General features: G+C 42.4%; 1 protein-coding gene across 7 annotated transcripts in view; it reads left to right on the forward strand.

Moving 5' to 3' along the window:
• RPS6KC1 (ribosomal protein S6 kinase C1) overlaps positions 1-18,338 on the forward strand; it is a 133,567-nt gene continuing 115,229 nt past the window's right edge. For 3 of the 7 annotated variants that reach the window (XM_040985656.1, XM_040985660.1, XM_040985662.1), the window contains exons 1-3: positions 1-259; positions 7,180-7,215; positions 12,178-12,298. In XM_040985656.1, the coding sequence (XP_040841590.1) occupies positions 155-259; positions 7,180-7,215; positions 12,178-12,298 (262 nt within the window). In that variant the 5' untranslated portion in view covers positions 1-154. Of the gene's footprint in view, positions 260-4,875; positions 4,923-7,179; positions 7,216-12,177; positions 12,299-18,338 lie in introns of those variants that run through there. The other 4 variants (XM_040985658.1, XM_040985661.1, XM_040985659.1 and 1 more) reach the window with 3 other exon arrangements.

Below are 18,338 nucleotides of genomic sequence, written 5' to 3' on the forward strand. Positions count from 1 at the left end.
CCCGGAAGCGGAGCCTGTGCGGCGGAAGCGCCGCCGTGGAGCCGCCGCCGCCTCCTCGCCGCCTCGCCCTCTGGGCGTTGGGTATCCAGACCGCGGCGTCACCGAGTCGCCCTGATGATCCCGGACTGGCGGCGGCGGCAGAGGCGGCGAGAGGATGACCTCTCCCTGGGAGCGGGGTGCCGACTCGGCCCGATTCTACACGGTCACCGAGCCCCAGCGTCACCCGCGGGGCTACACTGTGTATAAGGTCACCGCCCGGGTGAGTGCGGGTGAGCGCCCAGTGCAGTGGGGACCGGGACCCGGTGGTCCGCGGTGGGGACCGTGGGGTGGGGAACGATGCCTGACCCTGGAACGATGTCCCGGGCGAGGTGGCCGCCCGTGGGGTGCCTGCCTCTTCGTGGGGGTAGGTTGCTGCAGTCCCCGCTCTGGGGTGGGGCAGGGCTGATGGTTTTAAGTGGGTGACTCAGCCCCCAGCCCGTTTAGACTTTCTCTTCTGAATCACAGATTTGCAGAAGTGGTTTAGGCTACTCCAGATGAAGAATGTGGACTTAAAAAAATGTTACTTTATGCATCATTGGCTTATATAATAGAAGATGCTTCTTTCCTTGATGTTTGATTCAGAATCAGGTTTGCTCTGAGCAGAGCGGCACTTGGGAGGGATGTCAGTGCTGGCCCCTGGTCTCGGGCCCATGTGCAGACACGGAGCATGTTCCTGGGGTCCACACATTTGTCAGGACCCTGTTGCATCAGTTACCTGGTATAATATGTAGCACTCACTTTGTTTTTATTGCTTTTTAAAAAAAGACTTCTTTGGGGCCCGGCGCGGTGGCGCAAGTGGTTAATTAAGGTCCTCGCCTTGCACCCCCGGGATCCCATATGGGCGCCGGTTCTAGTCCCGGCAGCCCCGCTTCCCTTCCAGCTCCCTGCCTGTGGCCTGGGAAAGCAGTCGAGGACGGCCCAAAGCTTTGGGACCCTGCACCCGCGTGGGAGACCCGGAAGAGGCTCCTGGCTTCGGATTGGACAAAGCATCGGCCGTTGCGCTCACTTGGGGAGTGAATCATCGGACAGAAGATCTTCCTCTCTGTGTCTCCTCTCTGTATAACTGCCTTTCCAATAAAAAATAATAATAAAAATAAATCTTTAAAAAAAAAAGAGACTTCTTTACCTACTTGAGTGACGGAGGTGAAGAAATTGGTTTTCCATCTGCTGGTTCATTCCCAATGGCCACTACAGCTGGAGCTAGGCCAGTCCAAAGCCAGGAGCCAGGAGCTGCCTGTGGGTCTCCCACACCCCTGCTGGGGCCTGAGCAGTTGGGCCATTTCCCACTGCCTTCCCAGGTACACCAGCAGCATGCTGGATCAGAAATGGAGCAGTTGGGACTCCAACTGGTATCTATACGGGGTGCTGGTGCCGAGGTTGTGTCTTTACTCTGTAAGCCACATGCTGGTCCTGTTAATTTTCACTTTAATAATGAGGAAACATTAAAACAAAGTTAAGTCACTTGCCAATAAAAAATAAATACATCTTAAAAAAAAAGGAAGAATTTTTGTTTAACTCCAAGATATACAAACCTTTGAGAATTGGCTACATGCGTACTCATTTAAAAGAGGGAGGTACAGATTAAATGGTAATAATACAGTGGTCATTTGGGAAATGTGGTGATCCTGTGATCAGAAGCTCAGAAGTGTGCTCTTGAGAGGCCCTCAAGGTGGACTTAGACGGAGTGTGGGGTATACAGGTGGCATGTGGTTTATGGGAGTGGCACACAATTTAGATGTGAGAAGGTGAGATGGAACAGGTTGAATAAACCTAAAAAGATGGTTATTGGGAGTTGTTGTACTAAAAATAGGGGATTTGCTGTTCCCTGTTTGCAAGTGGTTGCTGTGTAGATGGAGTTTTCATTTCAGATTGAGTAAGAACTTTTGTGAAATTGAGGGGTCCTTGTCATATTATTATACTACTCTTGAAACCTTCCTAGTCATTAAAACCGTTAAAAAAATCTAAACTTACTCTGTTATCATGGGTTTATGAAAGATCAAATCAATTTTCAACCTTTGTAATTTTCCATTCCCAGCCCCTTGTTTGCTACTTGGCAAAATTATACTGTGTTAATCTGCTTACCTGTTAATGTCTCATAGTAGATTTTGAGCAGGTCTGTATCATTAGTATTTGTTTCCTCTTACATCAGCTAGGGTGGTGTGTGGGTCTCAGGGATGAAAAGATATTGTTGAGTGTTTTCTCCCCATGTGAGGTGGCATATCTGACAAATGTTCAGTTTGAGGCACTAAGTGCCAGGAGGGACATATGCCTGAATGAAGGATGGACTTTGTTTTGAAGAATCCTCATAGTAGAAGAGAATTTACTGTACTTAAAAGGTGGAGTTTTAGAAAGTGTTAAAGTCTACATGAGTACAGAAGAGAGCTTTGGGAATTTGGAAAATTGATTGCTTCTGACTCCAGGGATTATCGACTGTGTATCAGCTAAGATAGGTGGTAAGTGAAAGGAAGCATCCCAGTGGGCTGAAAGGAAAGGTCAGTGAGGGCCGGGCGATGTGGAAGTGCCTGCAGTGGACCTTGAGTAGGAAGCGTTCAGTAGATGCTTTTGTTCTTTCTTCATGGAAGAAAACGTTAGCAAAATTCAGATCTTGGATAAAAGAGATCTTCAAAAAGTTTGTGGGAAATTTTTAATTTGAAAATAAGCACAGAGTTCAAAATTTTCATTGTAGCAAAATAAACTTATGTTTTAGTTATATTCCCCCTCTTTTTTTTTTTTTTACTGAACTTTTGTGACATGACAAAGTAGAAGAGAGAATAGCACTAACAAAACCCATATCTTTGCATGCTCCATGTGACTGTGGTTAGTCGAGCCTGAAAATCATTTACACTGCCCTTTGTTCTTTCTGTAGATGTTTGTCTTATTTCTTGATTATGTTACGGGTATTTTTAAATTTAAGGTTTGAGAATCAGTGTAGAGAGATACTTTTCAAAGTAACTGCTTAAAATTGTAAGTCAAGTAAATGTGCATTATTTCTTAAGACTTAAGGAGAAAAACATCTTTTCCCAGGAGGATTAACCAGGTAAATTGTCTCCCCTGGGAGAACTTCATGGGATAAAAATTAAGAATGTCTTTGCATGGTTCCTACTACTAATTCTAACTTCAACAAACAGTTCTATCTTCTGGACTCATGCAGTTATTTCTGTAGGAGTGGAATTAAGTATCACTGCAAGTGCCACTGTTAAATTTTGGATAGCAAAAGGACTATTTTCTTAAGTCTCTTGTATTTCTTTTTGTTCTCTCTCTTTTTTTTCTTTGAAAGGCAGATTTTAACAGAGTGGATGAGAGACAGATCCTTTTTATTTATTTATTTTTAATATTTACATAGATGAGAGGATGACTGCCCATGTGGATTTCTGATTAGGGTGAGGAGGTTCAGGTGGGGAAGAAGGTGGATGGAACAAATGTTTCAGGGGCTGTTCCTTATCGTCAGACTGTATCAGTATTTAGGGATGACGGATGGTCATTTGATGATGCCTTAGAGACCCTGATGTGGGAAAGTGTTCTGAGGGGTGTTGCTTAAGTGCTTTTGATAGTTCTGAGAAGTTGGTTTCATTGCTTCAGGGTTGACAAGATCTTTCCAAGGTCTGTTGGTTGAAAAAGTCCACCTTAGTGCACCCACAGACCAAGGAACATGCTGCCAAGTTTGGCCAAAATAATCCAGCCTGTTCTGTTTTCTGTCTTCTGCTGAGGCGTTCATGCTCCCTGCTTGCCTAGATGAGCTGGCCATCATGTAGCCTGTATGCATCTGGGCATGTTGTGGGCTGCACAGGTGCCAGCAACTGAAGAGGCCACACATGATGTGATTTTTCCTGTGTCCAGTGTGTGAGCCCAGGAGTCTAGTCAGGGATTCCCCAAGAAATCTTGCCTGAAGTGGCTTCATTCTTGACTCTTGTGTTTGCTTACTAGAGCAAGGTCATATTTAATCTGTCACTTGCACCAGTCAGTGCATGTACTGGTAGATGCAGCTGCCTAATCAATTCCCCCCAGTCCCATATCTTATATGGACCGACCAGTGCTGTGGCCCAGCCCAGCCAGCTTGCCACAGACCCGGTTCCTTACACATACCAACCATTGCCTCAGCCAGGCCCAGCACCACCAGCTCCAGTTTTCACATGTGTCAGCTTCTGCTCTGGCCTAGCCTGACTCAACCCATAGCCCATCCGGCTCCTGTGCACACCTGTGGGTGCTGCAGTTTAGCTCAGCCCAGCCCACACCAGACAGTGCTCAGCTATGCTCACAGGTGCCTCCACCTTGTCCAGCCTGGCTGGGTTCCAGCTCTGGTTCTTGTGCTCACCAGTGATAGGTACAACCTCAAAGGAGAGTGCAGAAAGATCTTCTGTTTACTGTTTTACTCCATAAATGACACAATGGCTGGAGCTGAGCTGATCTGAAAGCAGAAGCCAGGTTTGTCTTCTGGGTCTCCCACTTGGGTGCAGCATCCCAAAGTGAGTCATCTTGCATTGCTTTCCTAGGCCATAAGCAGGGAGCTGGATGGGAAGTGGAGCAGCTGGGACATGAACTGGTACCTATATAGGATGCCGGTGCCACAGGGTAGAGGATTTAACTTGCTGTCCCTTCTTTTTTCTCTGCAGTTCTCTGGGACCTGGCAGGCTTAGATAACTTTGTGTTTAGTTCCAGACCTGCTCATGGATTTCCTAGATAAATTGTGTTGCTTCTTAATTTTATCTAAATTAAGTACCTCTTTTTATTTTAGAATTAGAAACTATTTTGTGAATTTCTTTAGATTTTTAAGTTGAATGAAACGGATAAAAAGAACCATCAGTAATGTTTTTATTTCTTTCATCATGCTACGTTTACAGAACTCTCACATGGTGATTCACATTACTAGATGAATGGCAGTTCTGGTATGTATTCTGTTCAGGATATGGAAAGAAGATATAACTTTATTTTTTTTTTAAATGAGATTTTTGTCTTTATTTAAAAGGCAGAGCTACAGAGAGAGAAGGAAAGAGAGAAATCAAGAGAGTGAGAGAATCTTGCGTTCACTGGTTCACTTTCCAGATGGGATTGGTAAAGGTCAAAATCAAGATCCCAGAGCTTTCTCTAGGTCTCCCATATGAATGCAGGAGCCCAAGCCCTTGGCATGTCCTTCAGTGCTTTCCAAGGTGCATTGGCAGAGAGCTGCATTGGAAGTGGAGCAGCCAGGACTCAAGTTGTTACCTATATGGGATTCTGCTGTCACAGGTGGAGGCTTAGTTTACCTCATTGGTGGCCGAGTTCTCTTTTCTTTTCTTTTCTTTTCTTTTCTTTTCTTTTCTTTTCTTTTCTTTTCTTTTCTTTTCTTTTCTTTTCTTTTCTTTTCTTTTCTTTTCTTCTCTTTTCTTTTCTTCTCTTTTCTTCTCTTTTTTCTTTTCTTCTCTTCTCTTTTCTTTTTTTCTCTTTTCTTTTTTCTTTTCTTCCTCCCTTCCTCCCTCTCTCTTTCTTTCTTCCTTCCTCCCTCCCTCCCTCTCTCTTTCTTTCTTTCTTCCTTCCTTCCCTCTTTCTTTTCTTTCTTCCTCTCTCTCTTGTCTCTCCCTACCTCCCTTCCTCCCTTATTTTCTTCCTTTCTGGGAATTTGTTTGTTTGAATGGCAGAGTTACAGTATGTGGGTTGGGTTAGATACAGAAAGATCTTGTATTTGTCACTTCACTCCCAAAATGACTGTAGCTGGGCTAGCGGATAGGAAGTAGGGCTGCAGGGATTAGAACCAGCACCCATATGAGATCCTGACGTGTGCAAGATAAGGACTTTAGCCACTAGGCTACCACGCAGGGCCTTTGTGTTTGTTTTTGATCACAAGTGTAGCATTGAATTGATCATAATCCTGGTATTTTGTTATCAATTATCAAAAACCCTTTTCTTCCTTAGAGGCAGTTACTCTAATGTGTTTGCTGAATCATTTGTTTTTGCAGATATTCTATTTCAGCACCAAATTAATTAATTTCACATTCACATAGTTTATTTTGATATATAATCTAATGTAAGACTTTCCCATCCTACAGTGGTGTCTTTTATCTGTTGGGAGGCTGAGAACAGAGATATCCCCTGTCAGTTCAGTTTCCAAGAATATGTTACAGCTAGGGCTGGTCTTGGTGGGAGCCCGGAGCTGTGAGCTCAGGCCAGCCTTCTCACAGAAGTGGCAGGGACCCAAGAGCCATCAGCTTCTGCTTCCCAGGGTGCACGTTTGCAGGAAGCTGCAGTCAGGAGCAGGCTGGCACTTGAACCAGGACACTCTGCTGTGGGAAGCAGTATCCCAAGTGCTGTTCCACTTTTTCATAAATTTTTCATAAATTTTTCTGTTTTTCCAAGATGGAAGAATCCACCATGGGGGGGGGGGGAGCGGGTTTTGGGGAGGGGAGGGGGGAATCCCAGTGCCTGTAAAACTGTGTCTCATGATGCAATGTAATAAAAAAAATAAATTAAAAAAAAATAAAAAAAAAATAAAATAAACAAAATATTTTAAAAAGTGAAAAAAAAATTTTTTTTTCTGTTTTTCTACTTGGTTGTTAGGCTTGTTGTAGTCTTTGTGATTAGAGAGGTCCTAAAGAATCTTTTCTTGTTTAGAACACATGGTAGAAGGTTTATTGGTCTCTGAATACATGCATATACTTCTTTTGTTGTTGTTGCTTTTGCTTGCTTCTTCACCAACTGCTAAGGTTCCTGGTGATTATTGGCATGTCTGAGCACTCTAGCAGCTTTCTCCTTGATTGGAATTTTCATGGGCTACCTACAGATTCCTGTACAAATGCAGATGTAAGAAGTAACATGGAGCTCCTGGTGCACTGTGCGTAATGTGTAGCTATTCTTGATGCTCTTAACGTCTATGCTGGTTGGGAGGAGAGCGGACAAAGTTGTTAGAATTATGTTAAGACTGCAGGCATGTTCATCTGAATATAATACAGGAACTTTTAGCAGATGGGCTTTAATTGTAGCTGGTTTTTTTGCTTAATGTCTAGTCTGTAATTCAGAGAATGAAGGGTAAGCCGAGTATTGCATAAGTGATGCAGAATTGATTTTCTTGGAAACGAATTGAATTTAAAGCAGATACTCCTGAAAATGCTTATGCAAATGTGGATTCCTAATGTGATAATGATGTGATGTTTCTGTATGTTTTTCTTTTAGGTTGTTTCACGAAGGAATCCAGAGGATGTCCAGGAGGTAACATGTTTATCCTTATGGAAATTTGATTTTGTGTTTGTGGTTACAACTTAGATGATTTATTGAAGAAACTACCTTTGTATGAATCATTTGAATGTCAGTCTGTTTATATTATTGTGGCAACTGTCTGTCCTGAAATAATGGCTACAATGTGAAATAGATGTTTACTTTTAGCAGATTTAGATTTATGTAAATAAGATTTGAAGAATTGACAGTGCTGTTTAATAAGTATTGATTATTTTGATAATTAGTACTCGTAAGATTAATGCACTAGTTAAGGGTCCCTGTTTACCCATTTCAAAACCATGATGCCTGTTTAATAAAAACTAAGAAGTATTTTACAACTGAAGTTAAGTTTTAGGATTGTAATAGAAATGGTAAAAGGCACATAGTAAATATTTAGTAAAAATAGGTGAAATAGTAAAAGTATGACAGTAGAAGTAGTCTCTGTGTACATCACTGTTGAGATGGCATGTTGGCATCTTGGAAAACTACATGAGGTATAGGTATTTCTTTTTCACTTTGTAAGCTAGTCATTCTTTTGGACAGTCTTCGCATTCCTTCCCACTCTGTAAAGTGTTAGCAATCTGATATGCTTTTTCCATACAGCTTTGCAGTCTTTCCATAGGGTTACTCTGAGTCTCCAAAGGGTTACTCTGTGCTTGCGCTTCTTTAGGAATCCTTGTTGAGGACCTTTCTTCTTTTTACTTTCATTTTGGTCCCTACTCATTTTTCACTAAGACTAGAAAGTCATATTTGTATGTTGTTTTTTTATTTTTCCTTTTCCTCATCAGTGTTTAAAACAATCGCTTTTAATTTATATTCCTCATTTGGCAACGGTATTTTTATTTTTCATTTTCCAAATTGAATTTGAATATGTTTTGGTGGAATATGTACTTCTTATAAAGCCATAGATCCATGACTCCTTATCAAACACTACTTGAATTGATTCATGCTTTGTGTGTTTGACTTTGATTAGTTTGCGCCTGTAACACTTGGGTTTAAGTGATAATTAAATTTTATAGATGAGCATCGCTTCTTGAGACTGCTGAGTATATTGTTTTTTTTTGAGTATATTGTTTTTAATCCCATGATTAAAAAGTTCAATAAAATATCTCTAAGATATTTCACATTATTTTCCTCTTGGGTTATAAATATCTTGCTTATCACCCCCCCAAAGTCAGGAAGAATATTATAGTGTTATCTTGGAAGAAAAAGATTTATATGCTGGTGAAGATATTGCACCGTTGATTAATTAAAGTACTCTGGTTAAGTATCAGTTGATTAGTATGAACTGTTCTTTAGAATTTTACTAATTACATTGCATTGATAGCATAAAATACCAGACTATTCTATTTTTGAAAGTTTGCAGCACTGTTAAAGTTGAAGTGGGTCGTGCTTCCTTTGTAGACGTTGTTTGATTGCTGTAGTTTGTAGCTTGATGTTCCCCTTTTCCAGGGAGAATCCTGAACCAACCTATCCATGAACATACTCTGTGCCATTTCCTTAATGCTTTTGGGGGAAAGTATTTTCTAATAACTGCTGTTGGTGAACCATTCATCTGAAAACTCTTGTAAGTGTCCTTTAGTTAGATGATTGCATGGTCCTTTGTTAGAAATGCTTTTATTTTTGGAGCCTTTTATCTACCTGGCTTCCTAAAATGTAGAATAACCTGAAAATTACAATATTTTGTTTGTTTTTAAGATTCCCCTTTATTTCATTTAAATCCTCGGATTCTACTGTAGGAGAGTACGTCACCATTTAGAATTTGTTTCTACTTCCTTTTTTTTTTTTCGCTTTCTCTCTCCATTAACTAACTCATTCAGCTATTGCTTTTGGAATGTAGTCAGGTTTCACATGGTCTGTTGAGGGCCGTTGATGTCCTGTTAGTCCAGCCAAATGCAGGACCAGTATGTGGTCCCTGTAAGACTGAAACAAATATTTCTTGCAAGTTAAAAAAAAAGTTCAAATACACTTTCTGGATATCATTACTTAGGAGTACACCTTTGAGAATGTGTTGTTTAGGTGCACTGTAGAATTATATAATTTTTTTAAAAAAAGAATTTTCCTAGAAAGGCAGATTTATAAAGCAAAGAAGAGATGGAAAGAAAGATCTTCCATCCACTGGTTCACTCTCCAGGTGGCCACGATGGCTGTTGCTGAGTTGATCTGATGCCAGGAGCCTCTTCCAGGTGTCTCACATAGGTACAGGGTCCCAAGGCTTTGGCCCATCCTCTACTGCTTTTTCAGGCGACAAGCAGGGAGCTGGAAGGGAAGTGGAACAGCCGGGACATGAACTGGTGCCCATAAAGAATCCTGGTGCATGCAAGGCTTTAGCCACTAGGCTACTGTGCAGGACCTGCCACTTTTTTGGAAACCATTAGAGTTTAGCTGTCAGAATTTGTCTTATTGATTTCCATTTTAGTGGCCCATCCCTCAGCCCAGCCAGACTTCTCAGCACTTTGCCATTGGTTTTTTCCTCCTTCCTCTGCCTGGTCATTCTGTCTCTTGGAGGTCCCTGTCATTCCCATGTTAGTCTTCATCTAGTGACACATATTGAGAAACTTTTACTGAGTGATGGCTTCCATCTGCTAGGCTTCCCAAACCTCTAGATCCTGCTCAGTTCTTGCTCTTAAAGTCCCAAACTACCTATCCTATTGAACACATCCTATGATGTGTCTCACAAGCACCTAAATAGAATAGTTTTTTTTAAAGTTTTTATTTATTTTTATTGCAAAGTCAGATATACAGAGAGGAGGAGAGACAGAGAAGATCTTCTGTCCAATGATTCACTCCCCAAGTGACTGCAGCTGCTGGTCTGTGCCGATCTGAAGCCAGGAGCCCGGAACTTCCTTCAGGTCTCCAATGTGGGTGCAGGGTCCCAAGGCTTTGGGCCATCCTCTACTGCTTTCCCAGGCCACAAGCAGGGAGCCAGATGGGAAGTGGAGCAGCAGGGACAGGGAGTAGAACCGGAACCCATATGGGATCTTGGTGTGTTTAAGGCGAGGATTTTAGCTGCTAGGTCACTGTGCCGGGCCCATAGAATAGTTTTAAAATTGAACTTTTATAAAATATTTATTGTTTGTAAGGCAGATTTATGGATATACATATGCACACATACAGAAGGAGAGTGGGAAACAAATTTATTTATTGATTGATGAAGTGCTCTTCCATATGCTTGCTTACTCTCCAGATGGCTGTAGTGACTGGGCTGGGTTAAGTTGAAGCCAGAAACATGAAACTCTATGCAGGTCTTCTGTGTGGGTTGCAGGAACTCAAGCATTTGGGCCGCCTGCTGTTACTTTTCCAGGCACTTTAGCAGGGAGCCATATCAGAAGTGGACCAGCCAGGAACCAGTGTTCAAATGGGATGCTGCCATTGCAGGTGGTGGCTTAATCTAGGGTACCACAATGCTCTCTCCCAAATTGAACTTTTTTCTTGCCTCAAAGCTGCTGTTCTTTTTGTGTTCTTCATTATAAAGAATGGCAATCTCATTTATTCAGTGGCAAAAACCAAAATTCTAGTAAAATGCAAGAGTCATCTTTCTCTCCTTTAAGAAACTTCATCCCCATTTCCCTCATGAGTTATTTTTGCCCATCTGATTATGTCTTCCCTCAGATGTCTGTGACATCTGAGATACCCAAGAGCGGTTTAGCTTCTCCTGTAACACTGTTGCGCTGCCTCGCTCAGTATTTATCCAGTTGTGTTGTGATGCATTTCATATGCTAACCCTAACTAGCTCTTTAAGTGGAAGGACACTGTCTTCCTCTGTGGTGTCACTTGTGGCAGTGCAGTGATTAGCACAAAACAGGGCCACGAGAGTACTAGTTTTGGAAATTATTTTTATGGTTGAGCAAATGAATAGTAACAGCAAAGCATCAGGAAGAGGTAGTTTGTTTAAATTAATTCATATTATAGTCCGTCTAGGCTTCTGAGATAATAACTGCATGGAAGACAAAAAACAAAAGCAAATACCCTCACGGTAAAATGTTTGGTAGCATGACAGAGTTTGAGAGAGTTTCAGTATATATGCAGAATAGATTATTATTTTTTTGGCGGGGGGGTAAGTCTCTTAAACCTTAAACTACCTGTTTGGGTTATTATTTACTCATTATACTATGTTGCATATAAATAAACTTAGAATTTATTCGACTTGATGATTAGATTTTTTTAGAAGCAAAGGCCCTAGTAGTTCAAGGAATTATATTAAAACTCAGTTTTACTATATTTTGTAGAGAATGAGGGATTTGACTCAATTATAGCAAGGACATATGTCATATTGTTTTTTGTGCAGTGTTCTTGATTTTAATCTGAATAAAGTTGAGAAGTAATTCATACTAATGAATTATTACTGTCACCTAGGTTGTATGTGTTTATTTATTTATGTGGTGTGTTAGTTTTAATGATATGATCAGTGTTCACCTTGTCCCTCCAGATCACGTTACTGATTTAAATGGAGATTTGTGAAAAAGATGTATTAAATGTAATAGTCCATGAAAAGTACTTAATACATAGTCACATAGTCGTTTCTTCTTACTTGATTTATCTTCTTTTTAGGCAAATACTGAGGATGTCCTTTGTGTTTAACAGTTTCCTGAATTAATAATTTTGTGTTTTTAAGCATGCTATACATGTTTTCACATCTGGCTCATTGCCAGGCAATCAGCAGTTCGTTTTTAAGTGACTGGTGTTTTATGTAACACATACCTGCTTTGTACTGCACTGAATAGTTTTCTAGTATGGATAGTAAAACTGTACTTGTTAAGAAGCTTAAAAACCCCTAACAGAAAATATTTGCTTCTTAATATTTTTAAAGCAATTTTTATTAGTTAAATCTAGACAGTCATCTCTATTTGTTATACTGTTTGCTTTTGACAGTTTTGAATACGTTAGTGAAGATTATTTGATTGTCAGGATAGTTTTTTATGATATATATGCTTAATCTTTTTTTTTTCTTTTCAGATAATTGTTTGGAAGAGATACAGTGATTTTAAGAAACTGCACAAAGAGCTGTTGCAAATTCATAAAAACTTATTTCGACATTCAGAGTTATTTCCTCCATTTGCAAAAGGAATAGTGTTTGGTAAGTGATTATTTTGAAATTGTGATTTTAAAAAGGTGATGATTAGCTAATTGTGTGTGTATCTTCAACTCTTGGCAAACTACCTTCACTATGAAGTAAGTAAATATTACCTAATAAGGTTTATATCATTTAGCAGACACTTGAAGTTGTTTCTTTATGTTCTTGATACAGTTGTTGATCAAGTGCTAATTGTTAGATTGCTGATGTTTCTGAGGCTGACCAAATGCAAAATATATGTGCTTGATAGCATTTAGTTATACATTTGATCTAGAGAAGATAGTGGAAAATATGGGAAAAAGCACAGAAAAATAATTACGACAACTACTCAGAAGTAAGCACAGTTATACGGTTAATCGTTCACATTGTGCTCCACCCGTGTGTTGTGTACGAGAGGTCTTCAGAGTGTTCATAGATTTCAGCAAGATTTTGAGCCAAAAATGAAGTATGTTTATTTTTTTAAAGATTTATTTTTATTTGAAAGGCAGATTTATGGGTCTGTTACAATAACTCAATTGGCTATCCTCTCCTTGCAAGTGTCAGGATTCCATCTAGGGGCCGGTTTGTGTCCTGGCTGTTCCACTTCCCATCCAGCTCCCTGCTTATAGCCTTGGAAAGCATCCTTTCCAAGGATGGCCTAAAACCTTGGGACTGTGTGCTTGCTTGGGTGACCCTGAAGAAGCTCCTGGCTCCTGGCTTCGGATTGGCTCAGCTCCAACCATTGTTGCCATTTTGAGAGTGAACCAGTGGATGGAGGACCTTTATCTTTGTCTCCTTCTCTCAGTAAATCTGCCTTTCCAATTAAAAAAAATTTTTTTTTGGTTTGGTTTTTTAATTTACAGAGAGAAGGAGAGAGAGAGAGAGGGAGAGGTCTTCTCAATTGGGGTTCATTCCCAAAATGATTACAGTGGCTGGTGCTGAGCTGAATTGAACCCAGGATCTAGGAACTTCCACCAGGTCTTCCATATTGGAGAAGGACCCAAGGTCTTGGGCCATCCTCTTCTGTTTTCCCAGGCCATAAACAGAGAGCTGGATCAGAAGTGGAGCAACTGGGACATGAACTGATACCCATGTGGATTGCCTACCTACAGGCAGAGGACTCACTTGTTTGCCACTGTGCTGCTTTACCACCATGCCAGCCCCTAGAATATTATTAAAAAAATTTTTTTTAAAAATTTATTTAAAAAGTGGAGAGACAGAAAGATGAAAAGGAGATCTTCAAGTGGCTGGTTCATGCTGCCTACTTGCAATAGCAAAGGCTGGGCTAGGCTGAAGCCCGAAATCAGTTTTGGTGTCCTTCATGGGTGGTGTGAACCCAATTCCTTGAGCCACTGCCTGCTGCCTCACAGGGTGTGCATTAGCAGGAAGCTAGACTTGGGAGTGGAAGTGTCAGAGCCCAAACCCAGGCTCTGACAGGGGATGTGAACAGTAGGTATGGGTGACTGAGCTAGAGCACCTGCACTGCAATTTTTGGACTTGAGATGCTCAGGGAGTGTGTGAGATAGTATTTGTTATAGGCTTTTCTCTGGTATGAGGGTAATTCGTTGCATAATAACCGGCTAATAGATTTGGTTATCTGAAAGTGGAGTGCTTTCACGTCCAAATCCAGAAAATGGAAAGAAACTTTTGGAACAAGCTGTAGGCTTTGAAAAGAATATTAGTAAATGCCTTAGGACCTTGAAGAACTGAGTAATACAGGGCAGCGTGGTGGTTCAATAAGAATTACCACTATCCTGTGGTGCCAGCATGCTATATGGTACCAGTTTGTGTCCTGGCTACTTCACGTCCAATTTACCTCTCTGCTAATGGCCTGGGAAAGCTGTGTAGATGGCCCCAGTATTTGGACCTGTACTCATGTGGGAGATATAGAAGAAACTCCTGGCTCCTGGCTTCAGATTGGCTATGGTCATTGTTGCCATTTGGGGAGTGAGCCAGTGGTTGGAAGACATTTTCTCTATCTTTGCTTCTTTCTAAATTGGTGTTTCAAATAAAAATAAATAAATCTTTAAAAAGATATTGTTTTAACTTTAAAAAAATTTTGATATTAATGTAGATGACAAGGATGCACATCCATGAGGTACATTGGTTAGAATGGGAAGGGCCAAGGGTTAAGGGGGGAAGGTGAGTAGGACAAATACTTTTAAGTTTCCTTTTTTCCTATGTCTAGGTTGTAGGGTTGGGGAGGGAGGGAGAGAGAAATGAAGGAAGAGGAGACCACTCCCATCTGCCAAACTACATCAGAACCTGGGGATGGTGGTGTGTCCACTTGATGCCATCTTAGGAACTCCAATGTGGAGAAAGAATATTGTGAGAGTGTTGCTTGAGTAGTCTTGATAGTTCTGAGATGGTGTTGGTTTTGTTGCTCCAAGGTTGAGAAAATCCTTCCAAGATCTATTGGCTGACAGAGTCCACTGTAGTGCATCCATTTTCCCAGACATTTGCTGCCAAACTCAGCCAGGAGAGTTGTCCAATCCATTCTGTTATCCATCTTCTGACATGGCATTTGCCATCTTCTGCAGGCCCAAATGAGTTGGCCATTTTGTCTGCCATCTGCACTTGGGCATGTCGTGGTCTGGTGGGTGGAAGTCCCCCAGAAGTCATTCCTTACCTGTAAAATATTCCCTCAGTGGTCCCTCCCTCCCATGACATCTACATATCCCCTTCCCCGAGCAATCCATAGCCCCTAAGCCCACAAGTGAGCGGGATTCCTGAGCCCAGTCTTCTGCCAGGGCAGCGTATTGGCCTGGGATCCTACTCACCTGCCTGGGAGCCAAACATGTGCCCGAGTCTTCAGACCTACCACTGGTGTGGCTTCTACTGGTGTGGTGTTCCACCCCAAATAAATCAATCTAAAAATAAGAAGTGAAGTAATTGGGAGCTTTGTAACATCCCAAGTGAGAATTGGCAAGGAAGTTGAGTAAATGTTACTGGAAATCACAGTAAGAAAGATTCTTACTTAGAGAAGGTTCAACAACAATGCCTACTGTTAAGTGGAAAGAAGGAAGTTAAAAAAATTTATTGTGCTATCCAAGTGAACTGGATATACTAGCTAAGATTTCCAACCTGATGGTTTAATTAGTTATGGTATTATTTTTTCTTGCTTCTTACTAAGTAATAGGAGAGAAACTAGAGGAAGGAATATTTAAGAAAATAATTTAGGATTGAAATGCTCAGTCTTTCCAGATAACCGACACTACCAGATTTAAGACATGACCTTTGGGGCTGGCACTGTGGTGCAGTAGGTGAAGCTGCTGCTTAGTATGCCAACATCCCACATCTGAGTTCTAGTTCAAGTCCCAGATGTTCTGATTCCAATCCAATATCCTGCACCCCAGAAGGCAGTAGAGGATGGCCCTGGAGCTTGGGTCTCTGCCATCTACCTAAGAGATGCAAGGGGAGTTCCTGGTTGCTGACTTTGACCTGACCTGTACCTTGGCCATGTGACTGTTTTGGGGGAATGAATCAGTGGTTGAAAGTTCTCTCTTTGTCTGTGTCTCTCCCACTCTCTATTGCTGTGCGTTTCAAATACACGCATGCAAGCATACATATGTGTATATATAAACAAACTCTGATCAAGATCAAATTCTGGCCTTGAAGGGAAACAGTCTGAAGATAAACCCTTAATATCTTTTTAAGACCTCAGAAACATTTGGTGAGATTGAATGCGCTCTAAAGAGATTAAGGTTGTACTTCACAGGTGTTTTCAAACAAGGTCTTACAGAAGCATCCACCTTAGGCAACTCAGCAGAGCTGAGGTAGAAGAGTTTGTCCTGAAGAAATTTGTAGGCGTGAGTATGGCGTCATGGAGCAAATCCAAAGAAATATCCCAGGAGACCCAAGTTAATAGAAGCAGAAAGATTGCGCCTTGGACTCATAGGCACAAAAGTAGTGAAAAATGAAGAGGCATTTCAAATTGTCTTCAAATTGTATTGGTAGAAAGTGAACTGAAAAACCAACACAGCTACACACGCTGCTGTCTTTGCTCAGGGTATGTGACTGACAGACGGGAGCAGGCACTAGTAACCCAGAAGAGAGAGCCAGAGAGTTGTAGCCTGATGCCCAAGCTATGAGACTTAAGAACTTGCAATGCATGTCCTGGCTTCTACTCGCTTTGTTGTACAGGAATGTCAACCGCAGTTATCCATGCCTGTGCCACTGTTGCACAGTGTGGCTCACACATGGTTCAGTAGGGGTTGAGACCTAGCCTAGTCTGTCCCACATCTATCCTGGTCCTCCAGAACACCAGAAGGTATTGGAGTCTGGCCTGGCTTTATGTGTCCAGTCCCAGTCCACACTTGTGCCAAGGGAGACTACAACTGTATCCTGATCAGAACACAGCACCCATTCCAGCCCATGTGCCCCTTGGTGGGAACCTCAACCCAGTTAGGGTGTTCCCTTAGCTCCCCTACCGGGCCTGTTCCCAGCCATAGATCTCGTGCATGCCAGTGGTTGTTCTGACTCAGCTTGGCAAGCCCCTCACCTGTCCCGACCCCTGCCTTAGACACTGTGGCTTAGTGTCCCTGGCTCACGCAGACCAGTAGGTGCAAGAGCCTAGCTCGGCATTATCTGTGCTCCATCCTGGTTTCTAGTTTCACTTGTGGGTTAAGGTTTGCTCAGTCCTGCCTGGCACATCTCGTTCCATTACCAATTCATACTTTGACCAGACATTGGAGCTACTTTGTCCAGCTTGTCTGATCCCCAGGTCTTGACCATATGTTCACTAGTGGGAGCTATGACTCGCCAGGGGAGTTTCCCAAGTTCCTCCACTTGATCCACTCCCAGACCCAGTTCTCATATGTGCCATTGGGTTTTAGGCCAGTGCCTGGCGTAGTCTGACCTTCCATTTGGCCTTGTATGAGCTAGTGAATGTTGCAGCCTGGCTCACCCCACACCCTATTCAGGACGCACATTCGAATGCTGCTGCCTTGACCAGTCCAGACTGTTGTAGGTTCCTTTACCTGTGATTGATGGCAGGCTCCTTGGTCACACCTACCTTAGTCCATCACCACCCCATCGCTTGAACTAACCAGTGGGGCTAGAATTTCCACAGGGTTTGGCCCACACATCCCTCACAGAATCTACCCCCAGATATGGTTCTCTCAACTGCTGGTTAATGTCGTGACCCTACCTAATGTGACCCATCTCCTGATCCACCATCATGTCAGGTAATAGGATAAGACCCTGCTAGACAAGCCCCAAGTCTTAGATTTTGCATGGACTGGTGTTCAGTGGTCAGCATTGTTCAATGATTACAAGTTCTTCTAAGGAAAAGTTACTCTGTCGTTGGGAATATTTAGGATTGATTCACATCCCAGAAGCACAGTGGGTTCAACATGGAGCTACCTAAGCAGCGATTCGAAGAACCAAAACCCTAGAGATTGCAGCTGGGCAGCCAGTAGGCAGAGCCTGGTGCCAAATGGCGCACTTGCCACTCAGGGACAGCTCACCATGTTTACGTGGTGACAGGAGTCAGGGATCCAAGTATAGAGACAGCCCGGCCTGCCACCCACCAGCAGCCAGCAGGCTGCTGGAAGTTTCAACCCCCAGGTCCAAGGTTGCGCCCCTTCCCAGTCCCATTCCCCACCCAGTGGTGGCAATGAGTGGGCCTCAGGCCTGCCCGGGTCCCCAAGACCTTCCCCCTCTGTGAAAAAGTTTTGATTTGAAAGGCAGATTTTACAGAGAGAAGAAGAGAGAGTTCCATCTGCTGATTTACCCATCCTTCCCCCAAATGGCTACAGTATTCCAAGCTGAGTTAATTCAAAGCCAGGAGCCAGGTGCCTCCTCTGGGTCTCCCTTGTGGGTGCAGGGGCACAAGGACTTGAGGCATCCTCTGCTGCTTTCCCAGGCCATGAGCAGGGAGCCGGTACCATAGTAAATAAACAGCAACATACTAGATATTAGGAATCCTCGTCACTGCCACTTGTCTGCTGCTACCCTTTAGTGGCCTTGGGTCTTTGAAGATGCTAAAAAAAGAAAAAAGCTTCAGTCTCTTTTCTTAGAGACATCTAGGATTTGAACTGACACCCATGTGGGATGGTCCTGT

This window comes from Ochotona curzoniae, unplaced genomic scaffold, assembly GCF_017591425.1.
Source record: "Ochotona curzoniae isolate NIBS_2020 unplaced genomic scaffold, NIBS_Ocur_1.0 contig_430, whole genome shotgun sequence".
NCBI lineage: Eukaryota > Metazoa > Chordata > Mammalia > Lagomorpha > Ochotonidae > Ochotona > Ochotona curzoniae.